Below are 24830 nucleotides of genomic sequence, written 5' to 3'. Positions count from 1 at the left end.
TCTCCAGCTGAAAGGGGGTGCAACCAACAGTCTTCTATTCCCATTTGCTGGAGTTTTGAGTTTAAAATTTATTTTAGACCTCAAGGATTCGTAAATATAGGACAATTATTTCTCAGCAGCCATACTTTCAGAATAAGATGCAAACTGAAGTGTGCCTTAGTGTAGTCTCCATTTTCTAACAGGATGATTAATGACGCTTTGATGAACCAACTGTTATCTATTCCATATCTAATTCCGCTCCCATGATAAAAGTACATTTTGCAGAACTGGAAGTAATAATGTGGCTCATTCTACAAAGCCCAGCATAGCCTTTTAAAAAGAAAGAATTTGACTAAGCTGGTAAAATACTGTTTACAAAGAGAACCATTTCCCAAATGAATGGATATTTAGAATAGCTAAGGAGCTACATAACAAGATTTTTGAAAAATGCTTATCCTTTTTTTTACAGCCAAGTGAATTTGTAGTGTGATAGCAATATAAGGACCGTAAACCAGAAAGGAGAAATTAATATTAGTTCCATATTTTAAAGGAATTTAAATTCTTCTTATTAATACTATCATCTCATTACTCCTCCTCTTTCTTGCACACTGTCAGTCCTTTGTAATGCATGTTTTATTTATTAAACACATCCTGGGAGGCTGTTCACTTTGTACTGTTTAGTTTACATATTGCTGAATTATTAAGGTTTTTATTTATGTAGCATTCGCCGACTAATTTAGAAATGCATGTAAGCCCTTTGTTATAAAAGGTAGTGCTGATGGGGAAAATATATCAGTGCCCTGTAAAAATCCAGATGCATTGCTCCTATTAATTTATACTCACGACTCGACTGGTGGGACAGTCTGGATGCAAATGGTGGTGCCCTGGGTTTTAAGTCTGGCTGCTTTACTCTGAGATAAGTAGTTAATTCTGCAATGTATATGCTGCTTAATACCGTAACATTTAAGCAATGGACAGTAAGGTTCCTATATAGTTCAAATTAAACCTGGAATTATAAAACTTACTTAAAATGCCTGATGAACTTAAAAAAGGTTAAAATAAAAAAATTCCTTCCAGTAGCACCTTAAAGACCAACTAAGTTAGTTCTTGGTATGAGCTTTCGTGTGCATGCACACTTCTTCAGATACCTGAAGAAGTGTGCATGCACATGAAGGTATCTGATACCTGAAGGTATCTGAAGAAGTGTGCATGCACACGAAAGCTCATACCAAGAACTAACTTAGTTGGTCTTTAAGGTGCTACTGGAAGGAATTTTTTTATTTTGACTATGGCAGACCAACACGGCTACCTATCTGTAACTTTAAAAAGGTTGTCACCAGGCCTTGAAGAGACCATGGAAAGGCAACAAGATGGTCCATCGCAGCTGCCACGCAGAACAAGAGCTGACTCATCCTCCTCCCAAGCTTGGTGACGGTGTCACTGGCATGTGAAATAGGGACATTCTGGGATCAAATGAGAAGCTGGGGTGGCCTTTGTAATTGTGGGGCTGTCCCTGGAAAATAGGGACACTTGGAGGGTATGTATTTTATTAATTTATTGAATTTATATACCGGCCTATACCTGGAGGTTGTACCTATAAAAAACCCCACAGTGCTGTGTGATTTTCTCTTCTGCCCACTCCCCTTGGCTGAAGAAAGCAAGCCATTCACTCTGCTGCAAAGAGTATGAGTATTTATAACCCTGGAGCCTCCACTCCTCTGAACTCATACTACCCACTTGCATTCAACTTCCCAGACTGTGCTTTTAAAGCTTAACCTTCACCAACCCAAAACTTCAATTACAGCAAACTTCTGAAATAAGAAAACCAAGAATTATTTTCTAAACGTCACCTTCTGCTCACCCACTCATTCAAGGCATTTGTGCCACTCATGCACTCATTCAAGGCGATCCATTCAAGGCATTCATTGAAGGCAAATTATCACTGGCAGAGAGGATGGAGTGGAAGGATACAAGAAGAGTACCCAGAAAGAGATGATTATTTCAGTGCCATTAACTTTTTATTTCCTAGCTGGCTACTGTTCGGTCAGCCAAGAATCCAGCTGACCTCATCACTGGGAGGGGGGGGGAAGCTTCCAGTGAAACCCAACTCTTTATAATCTCCTATAGCTTGTGTACTAAATTCACTAATTAGTTTGGAAGGAGTCTCTCTACAGCTGGAATAGGGAACCTATGGGCCACAGCCAAAGCTCATCTGGCACGATTCATGTGGGGCCCCACTTATGAGGGGGCCTTTCCAATTCAGATTGATTATATACCAGCATCCAATAACATACTTTCTGACCAGAGATGAAACATTATTATGATAGGAGGAAACTGAATTACATTTGAAGTATATGAATTCAGAACGCATAAATTAATAAATTAACACCTTTTTCAAAGAAAATTCACATCTTCAACTAAAAACTATCATAAATGATGCATTTAACAAAATGATTGCATATAATTTAATATTTAATTTAATCCATGGGGACTCAAAAACTGCACACCCTGCAAACCTCTATGGCCACACACGGCCACAATGCAAGGATTTCTGACTGTGGCTTCCCAGCCAATTGTGAGCCATGCCTCGCTTTTTCTACAGTCTCAGCTGCTTTAGGGTACAGGTGGTTTGCCCAGATCAGAGGGAGAGAAAGCTGAAAGGGCCACATGGATCTGCCACCACATACAATGAAAGTGTGGTTCTTTTTTTTTTTTTTAAGAGGGGGTGGCAGAAGGATGGAGGGAAGAGAGAGACATGGTGTGGCAGGAGGAGAGAAAAGCCAGCAGTCAGCACTGGTTCATCTATTATTTGCTCTAAAGGACTGTGGGTCAACAACCCTTTATAGAATGCAGTTCCTTCCTTACGTCCTTTCTTTAATATACAACGTGCATTTGCAAACCTTGCTAGAAAGATTTTCCAAAAAGCAATGAAAACTCACTCTCCCACAGCAGCTGCTTAGTAGCAAGATGACATAATTTGCTTTCCAACTAATTATTGCTGTATATGTGGAAAGGCTGATGACAGGAGCAGGAAGGTATAAATGCTACAGAGCCTGTTTGCAGAGGGGCTCACAGACCAAACCATTGCAAGTAGAGGACTACCCACGAAGAGAAAAGGGGTGCAAGGGCTGGAAGGAAGAACAGAAGCTTCATAGAGAATTATACCATGCCAAAGGTTAGATGGGTGAGCAATCTGCCTCCTGGTCAAATAAGAAGACTACAACAAAGAGTAGGAGGGGCCACAGAGGAGTTTGCACCCCACTAGTAATGGAAAGTACCGTATTTTTCGCTCTATAACACGCACCCGACCATAACACGCACGTAGTTTTTAGAGGAGGAAAATCCGTAGGCATGCCACTTGTAGGCATTTCCTCCATAACACGCACAGACATTTCCCTTTACTTTCTAGGAGGAAAAAAAGTGAGTGTTATGGTGCAAAAAATACGGTATTCTCTCTGAAATCCCTGCTTAGGCTGTAAATATATAAAGCAGCATTTCCCAGCCCTATTGTTTGGAGGGACTGAATTAATAAAACAAGTTTATGGCAGGGACTCGATGTATGTTTTAGACTGGTTAGATGACCCACTTTGATACTCACAACTTTTAAAAATAATGATAGTAGGTGCCTGTAATGTGTATGGGTTGCTCGTGCGTAAGTTGCCGCCTCTCCAGGCTTTGTTGCCTTGCTAAATCTTTCAGTCTGGGCAGCCCTTCACTTCGTGGCTGCCTCAGTCGCTAGCAGAATGCGTCAGTGGGCGTTTCTTAAATCTTTTCCGACATAAAAGTTGTTTGACACCCAGTCTCCTCTTACTCTCTCTGCGCGGAAGTCTTCTGCGCAGGGTGGGCGTGGGTAGCGGAGGACCCGTGCTCTCCCCGCTGGTGTCCGGTGAAGAGTCCTGGAGCCCTCTCGCCAATTCCCCCATCAGCCCCTCTATATCCCTGGTGTTGCGCTGATTCCTTCCCCATCTGCGGAGCTGTCTCTCTCCCTGCTGGGCCCTTCTCCAGCATCATTTGAGAGCCTTCCCTCCGCCTCTAGCTCCGATGTCAGTTCCCTGACAGTGCCTGATCAGGTGGAGCAGGAAAAAGTGCTTTCAAGATACAGAAAACCAAGCCTCAGACATGCTAGAAGGTCTAAAGCAGAGATGCCAGGATGGTGGGAGTTGAACAACATCTGGCACGGTGGGGAGGGGAGGAGAGAGAGACAGGCTCCTTGTCCCTTGCTTGAAGTGTTAGAATTTTCCTGCTGAATACAAACCCCAATCCAGCTTCCTAATTGAGGAGACTATATGTGAAACAAACCATTTTACGTTAGGTTCTGAATATTCTGTAAGACGCTTACAACCAGGAAGTCGGGGAGTTTCTTAACACAATCTGCCTGACACACCTCTGCTCAGAGACCTCCTTGCCTGCTCACCATGATACCACTGAACCGTCTTCTAGTCAGAAATAAATACCTTCTAGCCATAGCTTTTTGAACACATAGGGAGCCACTGAGGCTGAAAAGATGCCGCCAAGTGTCACAACAAGAAATCGTCTGAAGTCCTGAGGGACAGTGATTCTTGACCAACAGGGTGAGTTGTCACTGTGATACAGCTATAATAGGGTAATGACCAGTTAATTATGAACCCACTAATCTAATGGTAATGAACTGGCTGAAAAGCCCTGGGCAATTCACTTTGCTTTATTAAATATGGGTAGCATTCAAGACCTCTACTGTACAGCCTTCACTACCAATGAGGGTTGAAAATTGCGAGCTGCTAATCATGACAAACATTCCTTCCAAATGTTATGTTCAAATAATGACTTCAGTTTGGTGGAAAGGGAAGCAAAAGCTTTATTACATATGTAATTTACAATGCACCAGGAGATTAGACTATTACAATTACTAAAACCAATTCAAAACAAATGCTTGCTTAGATGGCTAATGAGTGGGTCTGCAAATGTAAACAATTACAAACACTCAATATGCATTAGAGAAGAAATCACTTAGAAGTGATGGATATTTCAAGCAATAGCAAAAACAGAACAGAGTTGAGAGAATAAAAGAAAAAAAGGAGATTGGAACTCTAGGCAAAAGGGGATAAAAAAAATCACTCTTCTGAATGACAGAAAATCTCTACCTCATAAGAATCCAAGCTTTAGTTAGTGTCCACTGTGGGCATGTTTTAAGGCTTTTTATGTGGACAGTATGGCTATAGAACAGCTAGAAGAGACAGTGGCTGCCACAGGTTTCTGTTATTCACCCAATATTGATACTGGATAAAATTCAGATGTTGAGCAATCATTTATTCACAAACTCCTCCCTACAGTTCCCCTTGTGATTTAGGGCCAAACCACATGTTACATTAACCATAGTTCTTCAAGTTTAGGCATTACAGGCTGAGGGAGCTGTAGTTGATATAAAGGCAATATTGTGATCTCTTCCTCTGGTGCATAAAGAGGAGGAGAGTGGGAAAGGGAATGCACACTACTGTAGGCTTGTTCATGTTACAGGAAACCATAATTTAGTTTGGTAGGTTGGTATTAAAGAGATCAAATCCCATTTTCAAACAGACACTTCCTGTGTGTTCTTGGGACAACCACATGAGGATTATTGAAGCTATAATGCATTTATTTCAATGAGACTAATATGCACACAGATGAGCACTGGATTGTGGCCAGGTGTATAAATAGAAGCTCCATCCCAACATGAATGGCAAGAAGGTGTTTTGTAAAGAGGGGAAATATCAGGCTCATTTTGCAGCTACTCTTTTGTCATTTGGGAATGCCAGACAAATTAAAGTAGCAGCAGATAGCTGCAACTTCAGTTGCTGGTGCTGTGTACTGGCAACATCCTTTGCCCCTGCCCAGCTGCTAGGCCCAAAGTGCAGCAGGGGACAATGGGGAGAACAGCAGGTGGGGAAAGACTGTGACGGTGGGTGGGAGAGTAGCAGCAAATTGACTCAAAAAGGTAAACATTAAAACAGGCTGGTATTGGTTGCAGCACAAGCATGACATTTCAACCTACTATTATTTACATAAATAAATATTATTTATTTATGATATAATATCTGATATCATATTTGTTACTTAACAGTCTGATGGACTTATTATGATTACCGTATTTTTCGCCCCATAGGGTGCACCGGCCCATAGGATGCACCTAGTTTTTTTTTGGGGGGGGGAATAAAGAAAAAAAAATATTTTCCCGCCCCAGGCGCGGGGCTGGGGAAGCCCGAGCTTCCCCCGACCCCAGCCCCCAGAACAGGTAGCTCTCCACAAGCCTTGGGAGACCGGCACGACTTCCCACCTGGCTCCCATGCCTTGCGGATATCTGCCTGAAGCCCAAAGCAGGTCAGGGGACAGCGGGAAGGCGCGCTCCACCTCCCTGCTGTCCCCCGAGCTTGTGGGGCTGGCGGCAGGGAGAAGCGTGTTTCTCCCCGCCACCAGCCTCCAAAGCAGGTCAGGGGACAGCGGGATGGCGGCGTTCCGCCTCCCCGCTGTCCCCCGAGCTTGTGGGGCTGGCGGTGGGGAGAAGCAGGGAGGTGGAACGCCGCCATCCCGCTGGCCCCTGACCTGCTTTGGAGGCTGGCGGCGGGGAGAAGCGCGCTTGCGGATATCTGCCTTGTGGATATCTGCCTGAAGCCCAAACCAGGTCGGGGAACAGCAGGATGGTGGCGCTCCGCCTCCTCGCTGTCCCCGAGCTTGGGGGGCTAGTGGCAGGGAGAAGCGCGCTTCTCCCGCCGCCAGCCTCCAAACCAGGTGTGCAGCGCGCCCCAGACTTCAAGATGAAGGCTGCTATCCGCAAGCCTAGGGAGCCCGACGGGAACTCCCGCAGGCTCCCAAGGCTTGCAGAGAGCTTCCTGAAGCCTGGAGAGTGAGAGGGGTCGGTGCGCACTGACCCCTCTCACTTTCCAGGCTTCAGCGAAAGCCTGCATTCGCCCCATAGGACACACACACATTTCCCCTTCATTTTTGGAGGGGGAAAAGTGTGTCCTATAGGGCGAAAAATATGGTAAGTCTTTTTCTTAACTTATAAACTAAGAAAGCAGCAAATATTGTGTAGGTCCACACAGGGGCGTAGCAAGGGGGTGCAGGAGGTGCGTTCTGCCCCGGGTGTCCCCACTGAGGGGGGTGACAAAATGGTGGGCAGCACTTACCGCGGGGCCTGCAGCGCACCCGAGCCACACATCTCTCCTGGGAGTGACTGGGCATCCTTACTTTACAATTGGTACTGACACCAATATAGGGTTGTCATATTTCAAAGAGTAAAAATCTGGACACAAAAGTTGTACTTTTTTTGGCCAAAGTTGTTTGCAAAAGCTAAAATAAAAAATAAAAACATGAGGTTTTGGGCTATTGTTAATGAAATTCACCAAAATCTGCACTTCCGACATGGGCTGCCATATGTTTGGATTTTCCCAGACATGGCAGCAATTTTCACCCAGACACTGTTTAAGAGGGACGAATACCCGCTGTGTCCAGGAAATTTCAGACATATGGCAACCCTACACCAATAAATATGAGATCTGGTAAACATTGAAATCTATAAGCCACACATTTCATCTCAATATGGTTTTGTTCCAAGAACTAGCAATATATTAGCTGTGTGGTCACAGGAAATATTTTAATTTCACATATGTCCCTATCATATTCGTTCAGAATCTGTTGGCTGCAATCTTACCTAGGAGTAAGACCCACTGAATTCAATGGACCTTACATCCAAGTTGCCATCTATAGAACTTTGCTACTAACTCTGTAGCTTGCATTAAGTATGGCACATGTCTTTTTTCAAATGTGAAGTACTTACTCAATGAAGTAGACTTCTCCCTTCTCTGTGTAAGCCATCTCCCAATTGTCAGGCAGTGGGCCCAATTCATCGTTTTCTTCTGGTTTGGGTTGCTTTGTTACATCCATATCCTCTTTTACCTCTTCAGGTTGGCTATATACTGGTGCAGGATAAGGCTGTGAGGAGGTTTCACCTGAGGCACCTGTACTCTTCTCTTCATGCTCACTTGATTCTGCACAAGAGAAGAAGACATGCGTGTCAAGATTCTTGTGCTATTGAAGTATCAGTTGTAGTAATACAATAAAAAACAAACAAACAAAAAACACCTGAAGTTCTCCCTGTGAAAATATTAAAACTAGGCTGAAGCAGGAAGAAATATAAAACAGGAGCTGTGGGCTGTACATTTTAATTTCATGTGTGCTCTCTGTGGGCCACAGTCCCACTCGTTTGGAGTATCACTTATCCAAACCTCAAGAAAATAGCCATGGCCTGGGTCTGTGCAATGGAACATGAGTGAGATACGATTAGACAGCTGCCTCATAGACTGTGGACCAACCCTAGTTAAGTCCCACCAAATTTTGGTGCATGAGGATTAAGAACACAGTGAATTGGAAGTTCTGATTCTGCTGAGCCACTTCATTGTGGGAAGGATCCTGTCAGCTATCCATGGTAAGGGTAGAATTCACATATGGAATATGGAACTTAAAGTCTAAAGACAAAAAATGCCTAGGTGCATATTTATTTTATTTCAAAAACTGATATTCCACAGATTTTCCCAAGGAAATTCAAGGTGGCAAACACTCAAAAATCCGCATCTGAATCTACAGTTCAGCCAATTCATAAATCAAAACAACAGTATAAAAACCAGGATCACAGTAACGATTACAAAACATTTACGAAACAGTCACTAGAATTAAGCACCAGCATCAAATTCTCATGCATCAATCAGCTCCATTGCTGCATATTTTAGGAAGGACAAGTCATTTCCAATGACTAATTAAATTGCACAGGATTTAGAAAAAGATGGTGCTCCTCCATTTTCTTCTGGTTCCAAAGGAAGAGAATCCCCAGGAATATGAGTTCACAAGCTTTTTTATCTGATTAAAATCCACTTTGGGGTGGTGTTCAATGTTTACTGCTACACATGATAATTCTCCTGAAGTCCTGAGGGATTTCCTTTGGATATTTGCCTGGTCATCAGCAATTATGAAGTGAAGGTAGCTTTTCCTCCAACTCGCTACCTCCCTAAAGCTATGTGATCTGATGGAGACAATCCATAGTTTAACTAACGGAAATGGGGGAGGAGTTGATATTTGTTGGTTTCACAAAAACTTCATTCTATTGCCTGGGTTCATTTAATCAAACCTTTTAAGTATACACATATATATCTAGACCTAGATCTATAATCTATATCTTTAATCTAGATCTATCTATCATCTATCTATCTATCTATCTATCTATCTATCTATCTATCTATCATCTATCTATCTAAAATCCAACAACTGGATAACTTAAGTCAATATATTAAACATAGGTCAAGTTTCCCATGATATAAAATGAAATTCTAAATTAATCCAGCTTCCTTCCTGTAACCAGAGGCAACGTTCTTACATCTTTAGGTGACCTACTTTCAAAAATTAAAATACTTCAAGCCTGGAGTATAAAAATAGTGCAAATCTGGTCTTCCCATGATAGTTCCCCCCCCCCATGAGAGAAAGTCAGCAGCTGATGACTTCCTAGACTAACATCCACCCCAACAAGATATAACAGCACCCCAACAAGTTGCTAGTCCTCATGCTTTTCACACTGCTGGTTCACAATTTAGTTGTCCAATGTTTTATAAAATTATCCATCCTTTGAATTGTCTATCATTTATAACAAGAAGAAGAAGAAGAAGAAGAAGAAGAAGAAGAAGAAGAAGAAGAAGAAGAAGAACACCTATGCATTAATATAGCACTTCATATAAATTATCAAAGCACTTCTTATACATCCTGGCTGCAGGAACGGGAGGGGGAAAACCCGACTCCACTGTGGTGGCCAGAAGAGGGGTGGTGGCAACAGGGGCTTCTTTTCCCTGGACGCAGCCAGGCTGCCTGCTGCTGAAAGCCAGTGTGGTGTAGTGGTTAAGAGCAGTAGTCTCATAATCTGGTGAACCGGGTTCACGTCTCCGCTCCTCCACATACAGCTGCTGGGTGACCTTGGACTAGTCACACTTCTCTGAAGTCTCTCAGCCTCACTCACCTCACAGAGTGTTTGTTGTGGGGGAGGAAGGGAGAGGAGAATGTTAGCCGCTTTGAGACTCCTTTGGGTAGTGATAAAGCGGGATATCAAATCCAAACTCCTCTGCAGCACCCACAACCTCAAAAGGAGCAATATCTGTGAAGCGCAATGGAGCAAAGCGGAATAAAATGAAGTGTGCCTATACATGTTACAGAGTAGTGGGAGGAGACTTGGTAGAGAGATACCATTTTCTGAAACAGCCTCCTTTTATTTGTAATGTTTGAGTTTTGCTCTGGCTTCCATATAAGTGTGCCTAATCACTGCAGGCTTAGTCACTTGGACATCGCAGGGGACAGAGGCACAAGCTTAAAAGGAGGAGAAAATGCATCGGAATTGCTCTGTACATCTTAATGCAAATATTAGCTGTTTAGGAAAACCACCTTCCTCTTCATTGCTACAGAAATAAGGGTTGTATGTGTAGATAAAATTACATAAATGTGCTTTTGCAAGTCTTCCAGAAAATCCTCTGTTTCCCTACAGTGAGTAACATACTTCCTGCTTTCTCCTCCTTGCTTACTTTTGAGTTGGGAGATGGGGAAGTGACTTCCATTTTGTTTCTCATCTCATCAGTCAAATTGCTAGCTAAAAGCTGACAGCTACCCCACGAATCTGACATTTTCCCCACAGTAGGCAACAGAAAGCATGACTGCAGCTAAGAACTGCAGGGAACAGAGGAGGCTCAGCTGGCATGCAAAATATTGCACAGAAGGGCAAAAGAAAGCAAGTTGAATTCCTTGGAAATAGGTCTCGCAATTAGGAGAGAGATCTTTCTAGTTGTGTAAAAAAGAGGTATGAAAATTGTCTCTCTGCTCCCACTTTGCATTCCTCTTGAAGATCCATTTGAGCATTTAAAGCATTTTAAACAATGGAATGGCATTGGAATTACAACCTTGGAAATGAACCATCTGGCCTCTCTTGTCTCCCTTAAGGGACGACCACCTGAGAGAACAACACACACTATCAAAGAGTGAGTGCCATCAAAGTAAATGTCATAACTTAGGGTAAGCAATGTAATAGTTATTGCTTAACAATATAAAATTAAAAGCAAAAAATATACAGTGGTACCTCTGGGTGCGAACAGGATCTGTTCTGGAGCCCCATTTGCATCCTGAAGCAAACGCAACCACAAACGCGGGTTGCAATTTGCCACATCTGCGCATGCGCGTGACGTCATTTGGAGTGTCTGCGCATGCACAAGCGGTGAAACCTGGAAGTAACGTGTTCTGTTACTTCCGGGTCACCATGGAGCGTAACCTGAAAACGCTCAACCTGAAGCATATTTACCCCGAGGTATGACTGTATATGCTTGGATATGAAATACACCATAGTTAAGAATAAAGCAAATACAGTGGTTTACTAACTTAATCCATTCCGGAAGTCTGTTCTTAAACTGAAACTGTTCTTAAACCGAGGCATGCTTTCCCTAATGAGGCCTCCTGCCACCGGTGCCCTTCCACCGTTCGGATTCTGTCCTTAGATTGAGGTAAAGTTCACAAACCAGGACACGACTTCCGGTTTTGTGGAGTTCATAAACCAAATAGTTCGTAAACAGGGCTGTTCTTAAACCGAGATACCACCGTAATGGCTTCCAATGACTCAATGAGTGAGTCAAAGCGCACAATGTAAATGAAGGCAGTCCCCTGGCTGACAAATTGCCGTGCGCCACAAACCTAAGGAGGCTCACTGAGAAACAGTCCCCACACTCTCCAACAAGGCATAGCCCCATGCAAGTGCATGGCGCCTTCGTGATTTGTGATTCCTCCTCCCCAAATCTCTATGGCCTTATCAGAATTCCTTTCCTTTCCCACAAAACTGCTTGGGAACATCTAAGCAGAAACCTCCAGCGTGTGCTTAAAAAACAGAAAACTTGTTTCAGGTGAAATCCAGTAGCAACTTTACACCTTGGTTTTAGTCAGCTTTATCCACTGCATAATAAAGAGCAGCACAGCTCAACTAACAAACTGAATTAATGTTTTCTATTGGTTCCTGGTAGGAGGTGTACACAAAAAACACCTTAAATGAATTTCAGTTCTGTTACCCTTATCTTTTTGTGCTTCCTGCAGAATTCTTCACTTTTGCCTTCTTTAGTGGAAATTTGGTGGCCAAGAAAGGAACAGTGTGTCTCGTGGCTTCCCCCTTATGCATGGCAATGGCTTGTATATACACCACTGTATACTTGTATCGGTCACGTTTTGTATGCATCTCTGTATGAGATTGGAAATCATTTTTATATATCAAATTGTTTTAATATATGAATTTGTTTTATTGTTGATGTCTTTATTGTTAAATCACTTCATGATATTTTACAGCAAGCCATTTATAGATGGAAATAAATAAACAAATGATACTTTATGGAGGTGGGGGGAATCATTCAAATTGAATGTGCTATTTTCCTCAAATGGAAAAAAGGAAGTCCTGTATTAAAAGCCATGTGTATATAATTTTTACAGTTCTTAAAGATTAGGTGCTGGATTTATTGTTTTTTATGTGCTGTATATTCAGAAGCTTTTAATGCAATGATTTATCCTTCAATCTATGCTTCGGGAAATAATATTTCACTCTTTTTATTGAAACTTCTTTTTTCAATAGGATTATTAGGTTCTAAATCACATATATTCTGTCTCTACGTAAGACAAATGAAACACCTATTTCCTACACATGAAAACTCAAGAGTTTTCAGAATCTTTTATGTGATGCACACTTTTGAACTGTTCAATTAATTTCTTACATTAAAAACAATTTTGTGCATTAAAAGGCAGATTGAGAGACCCAATTTGATAACCTTCTAGATCTCCCTCAAGTATGAGGTAAGCCAATACAGAAATGACTTGAATTCTTCCGAGCGCAATGCAAGTGTGGGCCAGAAAAGATTCTTGATGGCTAGAAACTATCAGAGAAGTAAGCAGCTGGGAGAGACCACACCTACACTTTAAACGACATGATCTCCGGTCACAGTTCAAGACATAGCGACAGAAGCAGGGCAAAGCAGCAGTGTCTGTAATTGCAAGCCCTGACTTTGAGTCAATGAAATAATGGATTCTGGGGTCATATCCAAGTTTCAGCACCTGGCATCCGCCAACGGCAGATTTTGATAATATGGCACCTTAAGCGAGGACAAAATTTGGTGCCCCTTAACTTTGAGTAGGTACTTGTATAAATTTAGGTTGTATCATCATCATCATCATCATCATCATCATCATCATGTGCCCCCTCAACTTGGTGCCCTGTGGGGTGGGGAACCACCCACAGCACTCTAAATCCAGCATTGCCAGTGGGCCCCACTGTTGTTGCCTATTCTAAGTCTCCCATTTTTTTAAAAAAATGTCTGGCCTGGTCCTCTGAGCAGCACTGGGTGGCTCAGTTTAGCTATCATAAATTTCACGCCATGCTGCTTGCTGTAACGTCACTGCTCTTTTGCCTTTAGCTACAATGGCAAGGAGCTGAAATCCACGTGGGACATAATAAGAGGAAAAGCACTGACCTGGCGTTATTACCATGCCGTTTCCATTGACGACAGCTCTTTCTTCCTCCTCTTCCTCTGGGGGCTCTATTCCAGTCTTCTCCATATTGCTCACCGACTTATTTCTTTTGCGTTTGCCTTCAGCACTGGGTGTTGCACCGGGGAGTAACTGGTCTGTTACATTTAACAATAATGGGGTTGGCTCTGCTGGAGGCTTTGGAGTACCGTAGTAGTTGTCTAGGACAAAAAAAGAAAAGAAAACAAGGAGACCACAAATGGAGCTGTGTGAAAACTACCCATTTATTTCAGCATAGTTTTCAGCTTTGTCTCCTCTCAGATTTAGGTTTCCATGAAACATCTGTAGAGTGTTTTGGATATCTGAACTGAAAAAGCAGCTGCAAAAGCTGTCGTGCGTGATAACAGAGGTCTGGCGCATGCATGTCAACTAGTTCCTATCCTCTAGTTATAGAGAGGAATAAGTACAGTGGTACCTCAGGTTAAAGGGATGCGGGTGGCGCTGTGGGTTAAACCACAGAGCCTAGGACTTGCTGATCAGAAGGTCGGCGGTTCGAATCCCCGTAACAGGATGAGCTCCCATTGCTCAGTCCCTGCTCCTGCCAACCTAGCAGTTCAAAAGCACGTCAAAGTGCAAGTAGATAAATAGGTACCGCTCCGACGGGAAGGTAAACGGCGTTTCCGTAAACTGCTCTGGTTCGCCAGAAGCGGCTTAGTCATGCTGGCCACATGACCCAGAGGCTGTACACTGGCTCCCTCGGCCAATAAAGTGAGATGAGTGCCGCAACCCCAGAGTTGGTCACGACTGGACCTAATGGTCAGGGGTCCCTTTACCTTTTACCTCAGGTTAAATACTTAATTCGTTCTGGAGGTCCGTTCTAAACCTGAAACTGTACTTAACCTGAAGCACCACTTTAGCTAATGGGGCCTCCTGCTGCTGCCGCGCTGCCAGAGCACGATTTCTGTTCTCATCCTGAAGCAAAGTTCTTAACCCGAGGTACTGTTTCTGGGTTAGTGGAATCTGTAACCTGAAGCGCATGTAACCTGAGGTACCACTGTATTCAAATGTGTATCAAAATGTACATTCCCCTGAGAGTGATGCAGTCCTGGCTTTCATCTTATACAGTAAAAGTGCACAAGACAGCTAACAATAGGTGAAGAAATAAAAACCAATGAAATAACTTTTAAAAAGAACTCCATCACACACTTAGAAATAAAACAGAGGTGAAATGAACCACAACCAACAACATAATCAATAACCAGTAAAATAATCAGCTTGTCCACACCAGAGTTGACTGTGTGCTTGTAGCTGTTTGCATTCCTCTTTTATTTGACTAGCCCACGTGACGTTACTCCCAGGCTGGATCTAGACACATCAGAGAAGCATTTCAGTCAAACGCATTGTAAACTCATACAGGGAAATCTGGTAGGGAAAGATAGGACTCCACAGCGCCATCTGGTGTCACAGTGTTATATTGCATATGCAATGCATATAAAAGGCCTTTTCTTTACCAATCTAGCTGAATCCTCAAACAACACAAATCTTGAGACTCCCTCCCTGTAAATTTGGGTATAATCTGATAAACTGGGAAAAATTGGGCTCCAAACTACTCAACTGAGTTTAGTATTTTAGGATAGGTGGATCCATTGCCACTTTCTGCGACAACCCTTTCCATGCCCACTCCACACTCAGTGCTTTATTTTCATTTCTAGCTGTGCTTGCAACTATTTGCAGCATGTTACTGAATGGAGCTGTGGTCTAAACCACTGAGCCTTGGGCTTGCTGAACGGAAAGTCAGCGGTTCAAATCCCAGTGATGGGGTGAGCTCCCGTTGCTCGGTCCCTGCTCCTGCCAACCTAGCAGTTTGAAAGCACATCAAAGTGAAAGTAGATAAATAGGTACCACTCTGGCAGGAAGGTAAACGGCATTTCCATGCACTGCTCTGGTACGCCAGAAGCGGCTTAGTCATGCTGGCCACATAACCCGGAAGCTGTACGCCGGCTCCCTCGGCCAATAAAGTGAGATGAGCGCTGCAACCCCAGAGTCGTTCGTGACTGAACTTAATGGTCAGGGGTCCTTTACCTTTACTTTTACTGAATGGAATATAGCCTTATATATTTGTTTTTCATCTCTCATATGTTCTCAAAATCTGAAAAATGCACAAGCAGACCACTTCTATTTATTTATTTTTATGTCAGACACTACACAACAATGTTGATCTGGAAGTGTGCACTGATAAGTTGAAGTTGCTTTCATTCCTTTTCTAGCTGTGCTCCTCATTTCAGTGCTCCTCCTGAACAGAGGACTATAGCATATATTTCCTTTATATTTGCACAAAACTGCACAGAGAACTGCACAACAAACCATATCAAATATTGTCAGCTGAGAATTTCCAATTGCCTGTGTGCTTCTGTGCACTTCCTAGCTGGGGAATGTTGTTGTTGTTTTAAACCAAGGCACTCATACAGCTATCTGCATGCATGCCCTATCAGCATTTAATTGGCACCACAGAATCAATGAGTTACAAGGTGAGGAAATACAGAAAAAGGAATGCCTACTGGTGCTATGGGAAAGATCAAAGATGCGCTTCATATACAAATTCAAGTAAGTGTATCTGTGAACCACACTGGTCTAATTCAAACAGGGGGAACTTGGATCAATAACTAAATAATGGTCAAATGTGGAAAAGGCCCAAATTAAACAGAAAGGTCTTTAAAAGGTGAGGAAAACTAACTAGGGGGAGCTAGACAGATCTCTCTGGCCCAGTTATTAATATGCCAAGTGTCCTTTACTCACAACAAGGGGTAAAGTGGTTGGAATCTGGGAAAATGAAGGTTTTGGATAACTGGCTGCAACAGCAAGACAGTATCTGTGCTAGAAATTGAAACTGGTGGATTACTGCTTCATCTTTAACCAGCACCATATTCAAGTTCTTAAAACACATCTGTTCCTTCCTCTTGCCTATGCTCCCTGAAGAGCCAGTAATGGCACATTTGTAAACATGGAGCTGTTCTGCTATTTTTAATTGAAATTGTATTTTGTCGGAGAGACAGTTTGAAATGGTTCAGACAGGTAGCATCATGTGAAATGCAAAAACATTGGGGATTTTGAGGCAGAATAAATTCACAGTCCAATCCTCAGCACAAATGTTCTGAGCTAAGCAAGCCTATCAAAGCCAATTTTTTATTTATTCCGTCAAAAGAGTTAACTGCGACATCGATGGGTATACAGATTGCTGCAAGGAAAGAGATACTGGCTGACCCAGTGTTACAAAGGGAACTCTACGGCTCAGCAAAGATTTGAACTCAAGTCTACCCGCAGCCATAGCCGGTTGACACTCTAATCACAACTTCACGCTGCCTTTACTGGCACAACTGCTATGAGGATGTTTAGCCAGAGTACGTGATTATTCATTGTACTGTACAAGGTAATGATCTTTTCTCAAGACCTAAAATTATTAATTTAACCTTTAAAGCCCTGAATGGCTTAGGACCAGGACCACAGGTATTTGTCATGGATATTTTAGCTGAAATCCCTGCATTGCGGGGGTTGGACTAGATGACCCTTGGGGTACCTTCCAACTCTACAGTTCTGTGATGGTTTTATCCAGTGGCGTAGCGTGGGTTGTCAGCACCCGGGGCAAGGCAAGTAATTTGCGCCCCCTAACTTGTGGATTTGCGCCCCCTAACCCTAACCCCCAGATGTTGCGCCCGGTGTGGCCGGCCCCCCCTGCACCCCCCACGCTACGCCACTGGTTTTATCACCTTCTCTCATATGGACCTGCCTGTTTGGACGTCGATAATCAGCCCCAGGGAGAAGCTGGACTGCAGCAATTGGTACCAGCTGCAGTTTCCAGAAACAGAGTACAGTGCAGTAATTCAGTCTGGATTAGTAGGAGGTGAACAGATTACAGCTTTTTCAGAAGTGGTTGAGTCACTGCTGTTTTCAAGAAGTCTGGGATCACTTATTCCTGTAGGGATGCCTTTACCTAGGCCCATGCCACCTCCCCCTCTTTACACGCTTTAATAAGCCCAGAGGGGCCATGGTTTGTGGGACACGTTTGGGTGCTTCACTGACGGCACCTGGTCCACATCTGAAGGCCACGTCAACTCAAACTGATTCCATGATGTTACAGTAGAGGCACTGGACATTTCGTAAATGAAATCAATAAATACATTTTAAATAGCCACTGCTAAGACAGATAGACAGAAAGGCACAATTTCACATTTATTTCAGCAAAACATTAATGTGTCAGAGAAAGTCACATGCAAAGTACTGAAAGGCAGTTACAAAGTTCTCTAGAAGCTCTGAAGCAGGAGTGGCTTATCTATGGCCCAAGAGATGTTCCCACAGGCTTTTAGGTATTGACTGCTTTTAATAAAAGGACTGCTGTCCTGCTGTGTTTATTGTCATGATTTAAACAGATTTTACACATTTATTTATTTATACTTCATATTTTAAGGGAATAAATAAATGTATGCTGTGGGACCTGAATTCCCACTCAGCATGCCCAAGGGTCAAGAATAATGTGAGCTGTATAGTCCAGCAGTGTCTAGGGACCTCAGTTCAGCCACCCCTGCAATAAAACAGCAACTGAAAAATGGATAATTTGAAGTTAACACCAATATTTTCATTATTATTAATAAGAGAAGTAATAATGGTATTTTTGGGAGAGCAGGGGGACATTCTCAGTGGTTTGGGCCATATAGCAAGACCCCACCCCCTGCAAAATGACTGTTTATTAGCCATGTACATAACTATCCCTGGTTTGCATTCACTTTCTAAACATTTGGTAGGCTTTTTACTGGTTTATTATTAAGGTTATGTAATCATATTTTTTTCTTAATCCTTTCCTTCCTGTAATTTCATTCAGACACTTCTGTGTCCTGGGCAGAATTGTTAGCTGGTTGCAAATATTTCTTCCTCCTCACTGCAATACTTAATCATATGTGACTCCTCTAATGCACTCTACTCAGAATTGCTCTTGCAGGCGGTTTGGATGCTTGAGTGAGTGCAGAATATAGCAGTTTATCTGGTGACTACAGCATTTGACATAAATCTTCATTAATTCATTTATTCAGGCTGTTGGAATGTTTGGTTGGAATCGACCACACAAACTCTTCACCTGTGGTGGTGAGGGGGATGGAATATGCTCCTTGAAACCAGAGTCTGCATTTTGTGGCCTGCGGGGCAGCTGTGGAGTGACCAGGGCTAGTGAAATTACTCTGGCAAATGGGGCAGAAAAATCCCACGAGGGCATCTCCCCCTGACAGCAGAAATACAACAATAATAAATTAAATAACTATTTGCTGCTCTTGTTTGACATCTTATATCAGCCGCCTGAGGGGGCTGCCCTTCCTTCGCCTGGCCTGGCTTGCAAGAAATAGCAAGAAAGTGGAAGAGTTATCACTGAAATGAGCACAGTAGTAGAATCTGCGGTTACCATAGGAAGCGGGAAGTATGACAACATATCAAAAAGGCATTGAAAGTTCACTTTTCATCCTCAAGACAGTTAGCTGGACCCCCCCTTCAAATCTGAAAGAACAGCTGACATAGTAATCCACCAGCAATGGGCTGGATCCATTTGCTTATGCCAGTGAGGACAGATGTGCTGAAGTGGGGTTTTCCAGTGATGCTGGAGCTCTGCCAGAGAAAGCAGCTTTCAGTAATTTCTGGAGAGCCCTGATAAACAAGAGCTTAAAGTAACTTTGGGCATCCATCCTCTCCAACTGGCCTGCACACAGCTTTGTGGGCTGTGCATGTTAGATATGCTTTCTGTTCCCAGACACGCCCCCCCCACACACACCCAGAAGAGAGCAAGAACCACTCACTTGTCTGCTACTTCTTTAAAACAAAACAAAACAAAACACTTCACTTGTCATTTGAGAGGCCAGAATTCTTCTTTCATCCAAACGTGCATGTGCGCATTTTGGGCACCATTCTTCATCCGGACAGGGCTCATAGAGCGGCTTACAAATGCCAACAGTAAAACATTTTAGTTTTAACATTTCATGTTTTCAATGTTCCCTAGTTCCTAAACAAACCCCAATCCATCCTCCGACACCATTCTCTCACCCAGGCATTGCGACTAATGCAGTAGTCCCTTGGTGGTTAAGAGCGGTAGACTCGTAATCTGGGGAACCGGGTTCGCTTCCCCGCTCCCCCACATACAGCTGCTGGGTGACCTTGGGCCAGTCACACTTCTCTGAAGTCTCTTAGCCTCACTCACCTCACAGAGTGTTTGTTGTGGGGGAGGAAGGGAAAGGAGATTGTTAGCCGCTTTGAGACTCCTTAAAGGGAGTGAAAGGCGGGATATCAAATCCAAACTCTTCTTCTTCTTCTTGGAGTAAGTTGCTAATTGCTTTGCTCTGCCACAGCTATTGGCACCCTTTTGGTCAATTTGGCAGATGAAGAGGACTCTGATTGAGGCGCTGAGATTTTACCTTATGCATGACAAAAATATAAAGCATCTTCTAGATTGGAATGGATGTTTTCCTCACAACCAAATGATCAGAATAGGTAACAAGCCAATAACTGACAGGTTCCTGTTGCTTGCTACATCTGGCTTTCTTCCATCTTTACTTTTCACTTCCCTTAGTTCAAAATTTTGATTGATTTCATCTTGATTTGAAAGATTTTAAAGAGCTGGAAACCTCTGTGGGTCTGACAGCCAGCCCTAGCATTTTATCATTGGTTATAAACTGTTCCTCAGTTCTAGGTACTCAGAAGCCATTTACAGGATGTGGTATGTACACAATTTCCAAACATTTGTTATCTTAAAATGTGCATAGTGCTTCCTGAAATGATCTCATTTGATTCCTCAGAACAAATGGAGCATGAATTGCAGCCCAAACCTCTCAAAGTGATTTCCCATGCAGAATCTAGAGTCATATTTCAGTTCTCTGTGAGTGTTTCTCTGAAGCTGGAGAAGCAGAATTGGTGAAAGTCTTGTCTCAGTGGACAACATATTGACTATTTTCTCTTGTAAAGCTTTCAGTCAAATGTTATACAGATTGTGCCCAAAAATGGTTGCCTCGAAGTGCAGGAGATTTGCTCAGAATTCAAAGTCCTTTGCAGTTTGAGCTTGAAATCCTGTATAGCCGCATTTCTGTTAAATCAAACTGAAGTCAATTGGGATTATGCATGCAGATCCTCATAGAGGACTGTAGCCTCCGGACACAAGCCATTAAGATTCCATATCTCTTTTGTAGAAAATATATACTTTTGGTGTGTTTAGGGAAGTTTTTAATGACTAATGTTTTAATGTATTTTTAATCTTTTGTTGCAAGCCACCCAGAGTGGCTGGGTGGGATATAAATAATAAAGTTGTTGTTGTTCCGCAATTTCCATTTTTCTTGGCAATCAGGCTTTTACTGGCAGACACTTAGTCCCACAGGGTTCAATGCAACAATCATTCCCAGTGGTTTTTACCTTAAGTAAATGTCATCATGAGTTAGAAACTGCCAAGCCAAATTACCAAAGCCCTGCTTAGTTTGGAGCATACGTGATTCAAGGAATCTGAAAATAGTCTGCTTTCTTGGTGTAACATAAAAGCAGAGTTTTGTCCTGTTCCCTAAAGGTGTGCTTCTTGTCATTTGTGAATTAGCAGAGATGCTGAGACAATGTTGCTCTTAAAAATGAATGCCCTTTATTTTCTGGTAAGCATGCTTCGGTCCTTGTTAGCTATGTCAGAAAGTACAATTCTAATTATTTTTGTCAGCCTTGTCCCTAAATGTTTGGTAACAGTGCTGAGTGCCCTTTAAGATCTAGGAGTATTTACTGCCCTTGCACCCCGCAAATACAAGATTACATCATGCCGTTTTATGAACACAGGATGAAGAAAGCCCCAAACTACCAAAAACTTTCTCCCCTTCTCAAAGTTGCACATCACTATAGAGCTCCAACTTCTCACAGGGCTTCAGACTAGTTTCCAAAAACGAAATTATTATCGCTTGTGGTGCAAAGGCCTCCTGATATTAAACCATTTCAATCTGATGCCTGCCTGATTTCAAATGGGAGAGAGTGCCATAGAGTTGGGCCCACTGAAGACACAACTCCTTGTTGACGCTTCTGGTCCATGGATAGGGAGAATTAACATTGCCTCCCCATGTGATTTTGTTCATTGACCCGGGGCATACAGGATAAAGTAGTCCTTAAGGTATCCTGGGCTTAAATTGCTGAGGACTTAGCTCCTAGTGGCACGGCAAGAGCAATTGTGCAACAAAATGACCACAGTTTATGTACTGTACAGCACCAAGCTAGCTTGAATATACTAACAAGGCCAGAGGAGCTTGTTTCCAAGTAGACATGTAATGAAGTGTTCTGTTGACATATTTTTGTTTAAGACCTAGTCAAAGAATGAGGTGTACTAGACATAGATCTAGTTCTAGATTAAAGAACACCAGTCACTAAGAGTATGAGTTGCCATTTGTTACACTTTTTATCATGGTTTCAGGCCAGGATCCAAAGATAACTACTTTTCACATGCCAGGTGGGTTTTCTGGTGATTCTTGCAGTCTACTATCCCCAGACAGCACACTGTTATTCAAAAAGCACTACTGGGCATCAAAAGGTAGCGTAGTGCAACCGGTATGGTTGCACTGTGTGTCATGCTGCAGCGGCTGCCAAAACAATGCTGTAGAATGGAGTGTGAGAGGTGGGGTGTGTGTGCGTGCTGCATTTTAGCATCACACAGGGCAATGCTGAAATTTGAGAGCCCCAAATCCACCACTATGAGCATGCTCTGGCCTTCAGGTGGATTCTGCCTACAATCTAAATAGTACAACTGATGAGAAAGCTGTTGAGTCTTGCAGCACAACACAAGGAGAAAAACAAAATGTAGGGCTTCTAAGGGATGGAGGGCATGTAAGGCGATCAGTAATAGAAAGAGGATTAGTTTAATGAATAAATTGGGATTACGATGTGATTTCCTATTAGCCTCTACTAATGTTCTATAAGCACTTAGATCAATATCTCCAATGCAAGTGGAATTGGCATGCAACAATTTGCTAACTAAGAGACCAAAAAGTGATCTCTTTCATCAAGGGCAACCAAATGTTTTTGAAGTTTAAGACAGTCACACAGTCAGTGCAGATTGGAATCAATGTCCATGGCAGATTAATGCTTCTTATCTTTGGTTTCTCATTGACAAGCCATTTTGCCTGGGGCTGATTGCATTTCTTCTGTCTCATCTCCCACCCTGTTTTCTCGGACACATGCAATTTTGATACATTTTCACTGAAACTTTTGTCCGCTGGCTACTGGAAACAAACACTATCAGTTCTATAAATCCTTCTTGATGCAATGGTTTGCAGGCCTGTTTCTGCAAATGTATCTATTGCAGCACAAGCACACATCTAATCTGGGGGCCCCTGTTTAGGTCTGAAAGGTGGCCCTGGAATGCTCTTGCTTCTAAATGAATGAATGAATGAATGAATGAGCTGGAAAGGCTGGAGGGACATTCTTTGTTCAACTGTGGGTTGTATAAACAAGTGTACAAAATAAACTCCTAAATGGGGCAAGTAAACACAGAGTGATGAACATCATTCAGACTTGCGGCATCTGCTTGGTTTCTTTGTTTTCTATTTAGAAGGCCAGCTAGAGCCAGGGGCAAAAGATAAACACTTAGAATGGTGGTGAACAATTCCTGGGCTCACCTCTGCACTGGTTCCACTCTCCAGCCCAATTTGTGGGCCTTGTATACATGAGGAGCACCAGTGGTGAAAGGGATGGGCAGGCACACAGTGCAGGCAAAATAATTTAACTTGATTCATGACGGATACAACTTGATGGGAATTCACTCATGACTGCTTAACGAGGAGTGGGGAAGGCAAAACATGAGACCATTATCCCTATTAGCGCTTACTGTTTCATAGCTTTATTTCATAGCTCAGGGGCAAAGCACATCACTTGCTTGCAGAAAATCCTGCACCACACACTAAACAGGTGATCTTGGCATCTCTGCTTCAGGTAAGAAGTATGGACAAGACTTTACCTAGGAGAGTGACTTGCCACAGTCCTGAGCTCGATGGACTAACAAGTCAGCTTCATGTAATGTTCCTGGTTTTAATCTAAAAACTCTACAGGAAGATGGTAAAGGCATGTAAAAATGATGCCTTGCTTATACCTTATGCTTGTAAAATTAAGTACACCACAACTATTCTGCTGTGTGCTAGAGATGTAATTTACGATACAGGTATTATTCTCCTTTGGCACATTGTGAAAAAATTATGGCAAATTTGATCACAGTAAACAATATTTTAAATACGATTTTAGACTTCATAGTAACCATAATTCTATTGCTGGTTTTATTTGGATTAATTAAAGGTGTGCATCCCCTCATATTAAAAAAATAGATCTGATTTGTCTGCTGACTAATATAGCTAGAAATTGAGATTTAATTAAAATTGAACTAAAAAATGGAATTTGGTTGAAATGAATGTTGCCTTAGTTAAAGAAAATGAAGCTGGAATTACTCCATAATTTGGCAAACTCCAGGACTTGCTCGAATCAAGCAAAAATATCATGCCATATTGTCAAAGGCCAGGATGAAAAGGTGCATCTCCAGCATGTGACAGAAATTACATCATGAAGGTGCCAAATGCCACTTTTTGAGGAGGGTTTTTAGGGGCCACCATGGAGAAGGCTCTCTCCTGCGCTCCCCTCCTCCCCTCCACAGACTTCTGAGTGCAGTGGAAGAACCAATTGGCAGCTCCTCTGCTGATCTTAACAAGAAGGTTTGTAAGGCGGGCAGTGGTCTTTCAGGTATTTGGGACCAAACCCCTTTAAGGGTATTTTGGAGTGTTTGTGTGTGTGTGTTTTACACTTTTGGGGAAAAAAATTATCCTAAGAAAAATATAAATAACATAGCTTACAGCATAGATGAAAATCACTTCCAGAGACTAACAGGGACAGCAAAGATTACACAGGAATTGCTCTCTTTAAAGTACTATAGAAAGATACCAAGTGTTACTCTTACTGTTATTACAGCATAAATAAAGAACTGTGAGTTCTACAAAGTAGCATACTGAGATGATGGCGTTACATCGTTCTTTTTCTTATTCATAAACAGGAAAAGATCAAACCACCAATAAAAGTTAGAGGTTTTTAAAGAAAAGTTACTTTGCACTTCTTTCCATTTCTTTGCAGCATCAACATGAATTGTTGGTTATACAGTGAAATCTAATTTTAATAGATTAATCACTCAAATTACACTAATGCAGGTGTAATTTGGTGCAATGCAGGTGTAATCACTCAAATACACTAATCAACTAAAATGCATTTAACAATTGACTGTTCTAGTTTTTCAGGATTGAAACCAATCAGCG

The 24830-nt window shown here is 42.4% G+C and overlaps 1 protein-coding gene across 17 annotated transcripts in view; it reads right to left on the bottom strand.

Annotated features, from left to right (window-relative positions):
* The window catches only part of MAGI2 (membrane associated guanylate kinase, WW and PDZ domain containing 2), a 621598-nt gene that overhangs the window by 233903 nt on the left and 362865 nt on the right, over nt 1–24830 (bottom strand). For all 17 annotated transcript variants that reach the window (XM_082239441.1, XM_082239452.1, XM_082239456.1 and 14 more), the window contains 2 exons: nt 13509–13724; nt 7769–7979 (listed from right to left, as the gene is read on the bottom strand). In XM_082239441.1, coding sequence (XP_082095567.1) covers nt 7769–7979; nt 13509–13724 — 427 coding nt within the window. The remainder of the gene's footprint in view (nt 1–7768; nt 7980–13508; nt 13725–24830) is intronic.

The sequence above is a fragment of the Podarcis vaucheri genome (genome assembly GCF_965113315.1).
Source record: "Podarcis vaucheri genome assembly, chromosome: 10".
Classification (NCBI taxonomy): domain Eukaryota; kingdom Metazoa; phylum Chordata; class Lepidosauria; order Squamata; family Lacertidae; genus Podarcis; species Podarcis vaucheri.
The sequence above is the reverse complement of the archived record's forward strand: the minus strand, read 5'-3'. Positions and strand labels throughout refer to the sequence as shown.